General features: G+C 45.3%; 1 protein-coding gene across 1 annotated transcript in view; it reads left to right on the top strand.

Annotated features, from left to right (window-relative positions):
- The window catches only part of man1a1 (mannosidase, alpha, class 1A, member 1), a 111,802-nt gene extending 106,036 nt beyond the window's left edge, over positions 1–5,766 (top strand). Inside the window, exon 14 of the mRNA XM_080745366.1 lies at positions 1–5,766. This exon is cut by the window's left edge and continues 49 nt beyond it. Coding sequence (XP_080601492.1) covers positions 1–75 — 75 coding nt within the window. The 3' untranslated portion in view covers positions 76–5,766.
- The last annotated feature ends 812 nt before the right edge of the window (positions 5,767–6,578 follow it).

The following is a 6,578-nucleotide window of genomic DNA, read 5'->3' as shown; positions in this document are numbered from 1 at the left end:
TGGGTGTTCAATACCGAAGCCCACCCTCTGCCCATCATCAAGAGGGACCCCCCAACCCCTCCCCCAGCCCTGTAGGACCCCCCAACCCCTCCCCCAGCCCTGTAGGACCCCCACCTCCCCTTGGACCACTGGGTGTTCAACACTGCAAGCCCACCCTCTAGCGACCGCAGTTTTCCCGGTGAACCTGAGCGCAACGGCGGGGGCCGATGGGCAGGGAGGGTCGCGAGCTTATGAGAAACTAAACTAAAATAAGACCTTAAAACCTGGCGAAAACAGTTGCGTGCATTAGCGCAAGATTAGATGAGGATAAAGGAAATCATTAAATGGAAAACATTAAATTAACTTCTGAAAAGGCTTCTAAAGGGGAACACACTGGACGCGGAAGCGGTGCGTCAAAAAATACTGCCCCATTATTTTCAATGAACTAACCCACACCGGCGGCGTCAGACGCACGCAGCCGCGGGTCTGCCGCCTCGCCTGCCGCGCCGATACGCCGCTGTTCTATTTTTCCAGCGTTGCCGCGCGGTGAACATGTTCTCCCATGCTTCTCCCCACCGGGGGGAATGGATGTGCTGTATGGTAGCGCGCCGCATCCAGTTGGGGTTACCGCGGGGCACTTCACGTGCGTCGATACCGCAACGCGTATCGCGTCCAGTGTGTGCTCCCCTTAAGCCTACACTAGCCTACTAGTGAAACCGCAATCTTTCCACACGTGAACAATTGTGGTTGTAAGCTATAAATCCTTAGTCTAGTAGGCCTAGTGGGAAGAAGAGGTTATCATCATGGCCCCAAATAACTTTTAATATCTCGCAATTGGCGACGAGTCTCTTACGAAATCGTCAAGATTGCCTCTCATTTCATAAAGCTATATTATAACCTCTCCATCATCGGCAATAGTCAGTGGTTTGTGTTCCCCACACTCCCGCGCCGCCCCCCACCGTTGCGCTCAGGTTCACCGGGAAAACTGCGGTCACGTAGGACCCCCACCTCCCCTTGGACCACTGGGTGTTCAACACCGAAGCCCACCCTCTACCTATCATCAAAAGGGACCCCCCAACCCCTCCCCCAGTGCTTTAGGACCCCCCACCCTCTGCCTATCATTAAGAGAGACCCCCCAACCCCTCCTCCATCCCTGTAGGACCCCCCAACCCCTCCCCCCACCCACCCAAGTATAGGACCACCCACCCACCCACCCAGGTGTAGCATTTCGTGGGACCACCCTAACTACTCCCAGAGTAGTGGTTCTACAACGTTCCTAGTATCAAGGACACCCAAAAAACTCTGAGCTACAGAACCTGTAAGGGTCCATTTGGAAACCCCACTCAAGGACCCCTAAATGACCTGGGACCCCCCCCCCCCCCCCCCCCCCCTTTCCTCCTACAACAGATCTCTTCACCTAACAAAGATGTTATTTTTGACGCTCGGCGCATCTAGGATACGAGAGCGCCCCCTGTCTGTAGACCTGCTGCTCTCGCAGTCTTAAAGACTGGGGGTGGGGGGGTGGCGAAGCCAATGGTGACTGATCAGCGGCAGCCAATGGGACTGCTCCGTCAGAGTCACATGACCTTGGTGTTCGTCTGTTGTTGTTTTTTTTTTTTTGTTTTTTTTTAAAGATGCGAACAGCAACTGTCTGTCTGTCTGTCCGTCTGTTCGCCTTTCCGTCCATAATTCCCACCAATTATTTCCTCTGAGTGTCTCTACACTCGTTTGATAAAAAAAAGTCAAAAGACAATAAACAGCTTTACGTTATATCGGAAAATCACTCAAATAGGGGGGAGATAAATGTAGACCTCCAAGTCTTCCGACGTTTTGAATGTTGGTTAAAATTATGTAGGCCAAATTGAAAAAAGGAAAAGGCTCGCATCTTTAATATTAGCTTGTACAATTACATAAAATCATTTACAGTCAAATCCATCATTGACTGTACAGACAGAATGGTTTTGTTTGAAAGTTCAATGCAACTTGACCTTTGACAAACACCTTTCTAAGTGATCGTAGCTACAGAAACATGATACGGTTAAATTAAAATAAAAGAGTTATATTTCGATGAGTTGCTTTTCTGATCAGGATTATGTTGCGTTAAGACAAAGATAATAAATATACTTTTTCACAATGAGAGACCTGAATTAACTAATCAACTAATTAATTATTTAACACCTTAATTCATGAATTGCTTGATTAATTAGTTCACCCACGGGAAGCTTTTATTTCTAGTCTTTGTTAAAAAGAAAAGAGAAAAAAATTGATCCCCCAAAAATATGCGTTCATTAAAGATGTTATTTTTTTCAAATAACTTTTTTTTCTGATTAGTTCAGTGGGAAAAATCATTTCATTGGCCCATTCAATCATGAAAAAGTCAAAGTTGTTAACATTTTGTCATCATATTGGTATATATATATCCATACTCATATTACCCACAATGCACCAGGCTGTTAGTACCCACAATGCACCTGGGTGTTAACAGACGTTTAGTTTAGTTTGGCTTCTGGAGGCGTGGCTTAAAGGACAAAGTCATGTGACATAATGTATTCGTGCGCATTGATTTATGCTGAATGTTAATTTATTCAATAGTAAGTAATTAATTAGACTTGGAAACATTGGGAGACACATCGTTATTCTTATGATCGTTGCGTCGGAATCGTTATCGCTGTGACCGTTGTCATTATGATCTCTTTATGTGTGTTCAATCAGGTTATAGCGCCCCCCGCAGGGGCGTGTTGGAACCAAATTAGTCTGAATGTAACCGTCCAATGTGAAGTGACAATTATTGAGGATTCTTTGTTTTCTTTTCTTGTTGTTTTTTTTCTCGATATAAACTTGTATGTATGTATGTATTCTTTTTGGAAAGCACAAAGAGTCAAAAATGTTGATGCGTTTCTGGCATATTTATCGGAAAGATAAGACAAAAACTAAAAAAAATAGATTTGAGAAGAGACGAGGATGTTGTGGTCACACCGCTGCCTCGTGTGGTTCGGGGTAGTCATGACCAGGTAGAGTGGGAAGGCCGGTTTACGCTAAGCGACTTTTAAGCAGCGTCCAAAAATGACAAGATTTTTTTCTTTTTTTTCTACCTGGGGAATTCTGCCCCCTGGTGGTCGCAGATGAATCTATATCAAACACTTCACGCGTGCTTATTGGTCGGAAAGATGCACCAGATGTGAGAAGATCGTACGCAAGGACACTGTGGTGTGGGTTTGAGTGGCAGGAAGTATACGAACGCTCACAACTCCTCTAGCGTTACGTTGTTAGCGCCACCTGTTGGGTCACACCGCTCGCTCAAAGCATGATATGGCCTTTAGCGTTGCTAGCTATGGGAGATTTAAGGTCTGTACACCAGTGGTTCTCAACCTTTTCTGGCTGTGATCCCCAAAATAATCATATTTGAACTGGGGACCCCCACCCTGCACAAGCACTTGGAATTGTAGGAGTCGTAATTACATTTAGGGCGCGTTCGGAAATGCGCACTCAACGCACTGGTGTGCCATGTTGTCGTTCGTTTATTCGGTGCACTTGGTGCGTTGTCGTTCGGAAATCCAGTGCGCGGCGCACTGGTGTGTTGAGTGCACGCACTGACCGACCCTACTCAGAAGATGGGGTTAGGCGGTGTGGTGCGGTGGTTCGGTGTTCTGATTGGTTGGTTTGCTTCTCAGCTGTGAACAATGGAGGAAATTACCGCAAAATGCAGCATTTGCAGCTTAATTGGTCGTTTGGCCTTGATAGTTTCACACACATTAACGTAAACTAACAGCAGGTGTGCCAATGTTATGAATTACATCTCCTTTCAATAGCAACGTTACGTTAGCATACTTAGCAACTGCTGCTTTTCAGAAAGTTTAGGCTACTGAAAAAGCACACAGCTGCCTCTTAAAACTGGTCGTTCGTAAATAAGCCACACTGAACGCACTATACAACGACACGCCCACTGCACTCACTACACCGAGCACACACCCGGTGCGGGTTTCCGAACGCACCCTTAGTTTGACTTGATCTATGCCATTGTGAAAATAGCAGATCTACATGCTCACAACGCCAACGAATTTCTGCCTCTAATATTTGACAATTTGACTCAAGTGTGACCAGAGGTACTGAAAAGGTCTTTAAAGTCCTTAAATTGTCACTTTAGATACCCTGTATACACTTATACTGTATGTTGGTCTGTTTACTCTTGAGTGAGAAAACAATGTTAACATTTAGCTAAACATCTGGGGACCCCCCAAAATAATTTGGGGACCCCCCTGGGGGTCCCGACCCACAGGTTGAGAACCACTGCTGTACACAGCGGCCAGGAGCAGATTTTTTTCATTTTTTAAAAACATTGTCATTATTTTTAACTGCTGTTTGTGTCACGAGCGCCGTCAAATAACCAGGTGACGACGATGGAATTCTTCCTCGTGAACAAAAGAAATCTACCTGTACGAAGGAGGCGTTCACCGAAAACACAAGTTTGATGGGAAATAGTCATAGTTTCATATATGTTTTGTTTGCGTCGTTACCAGCTAACGACCTTTAGCATTAGCATTGGGAGTGTCCCTAAAGCACAGGGGCCAGATGTTGACACGCGTGTTGACATGCGTGTAGCGTGTTTAAGGGGTGCTGGGGAACACAGTAACTACGTTACGTTATATGGACCCACATTTCGTTCCATTTGTTCAGAACTGAATGAACACTGGTCATTTTTGAGTCTAGATTGGGGTCCAAAGATTAAAAAAAAAAAAAAAAAGTTTAGAGTTGCAGACCCGTAAAGGTTCCCCTTTGGACCCCTCCTGGGGCCCAGGACCAGACTTTTAGCAGCAAACCAGGGACGTGCTGGCCATTGGGAAAAGCAGTACAACTCCCGAACGGCCGGTTCATTCATTCCCAGCCGGTCCAGCCTTCATTCCATTTTGGGGGCTGGGCGGCCAACAAAGTAAATCGTCACTGTCGAGCAGAAACCTTGTATCTCCAAGTTTCAAATTTGTAGATTTTTTCGCAAAGCATACCTGCTTCATCATACAAGGCCGTCGCACAAAAGTAGTGAAAACAGCAGATCTACAAGCACACAACGCCTCGCGTTGTGTGCTTGTAGATCGGCTGTTTTCGCTAGTTTAAATCATTTTTTTAAATGATAAATACAAAACAAACGGTTTTGGATGTACAAGGTTTCCACAATTCCACCCAACAACAACGAAATATAACTCATGTAATTGGCCCACTAGCTTGTCACTTGTCTTGATCTGAAACGGCAAATCTTTGAGTAGCAGCAGCGCTATAGAGAGAGATCTCTCTCTATAGCGCTATAGAAAGAGATCTCTCTCTATAGCGTGCAATGAGGGCCTCTCCAACTCTTTTTTCCCGGGCTGAATCAGGGGCCCAGCATGTCCCTGGCCGTGTAGCCAGATCACAGTGCTTGTTGTTGTCAGACATTTTGATGAAATGTTTTTTTTTTTTTTCTTTTTTTTTTCTGTTTACACTGTGACTTGCCGACGGACGAGCGTCCAAAAATCTGCAAACGCCGGCGAACCGCTAGAAATGACCTGGACGCACCGTAAACATTTAAAGGCCTAGTATGTAACTTTGTCCTGTGTTTACATACTGTAGAAAAAAAACAAATACATTTTTTGTTTGTTTTTTTTACCCGTCATTTCCCTCCATAGAGCAGTTATCTGACATCCCAGGCCACCAGGGGGCGCTATCCTCCCCTGTCCCGGCGATGTCTTCCGTGTTGGAATTCCCATAGTGCAGTGTTTCTCAAACTTTGACATTTCAAGGTCTCCCCTTAACTCTTACAGCGTACAAATGGAACCAAATGGACCCGTAAGGGTTCATTTGGTTCCATTTGTACGCTGTCAGAGTTACAGCCTTGTATGGGTCAATTTAGACCCCTCTAAAGTAAAGGAACCCACTTTGAGAACCACTGCCATAGTGGAATCCATAGAAGGTTTCTAGTCTGTAGTGGCTGATGAATGCTCACACAGAGGGAAACGAGGGGTCAAATATATGTTTTATTGTTTACATACTAAACCTTTAACACCATGTTTTACCGCGGTGGACTCTAGATCAGCCTTCTCACCTGGTTGGAACCATGGGACATCATGTGACATTTGGCATCGACCAATGACGTGAGACCCTGTTTTATTAATGAGCGTTTATTTTTTTATTTTTTTTATTTTTTCAACATTGTTCTTCTGAACATGAAATCAGGGCTGGAAACAACCCCACATAATAAAAATATACGTGGTCCCCAGCTCGGGAACGCCTCGCGGCCCAATTTAGGGTCCCAGGCGGGCGGGTTGAGAAGCGCTGGCGTAGAGTCGGCGTCGCGAGACGTCGGCTGCTTTGCAGATTCCAAAAAACGGTACTAAAAAAGGCTGAGTGACAATCCATTATTTAATAAGTGAATACACCTATGACATTAAATCCATTCTTTAATAAACGAATGAATTAAAGAGCATTGTTTTCTCTCACCGAGGAATGTGAGAACGTGTAAAACCAGAGTTTAGGGTTTCCACCACGGCTGCAACCAGACAACGGGCGATACTTTCCATGTCGGCACCTCTGCAAACACGTTGACGTTCACCGATGGCCGACGTTTACACGTT

Source organism: Nannobrachium achirus, assembly GCF_963921795.1.
Source record: "Nannobrachium achirus genome assembly, chromosome: 16".
NCBI classification, from domain to species: Eukaryota; Metazoa; Chordata; class Actinopteri; order Myctophiformes; family Myctophidae; genus Nannobrachium; species Nannobrachium achirus.
Note: the sequence above shows the minus strand (reverse complement) of the source record. Positions and strands in the feature narration are given on the sequence as shown.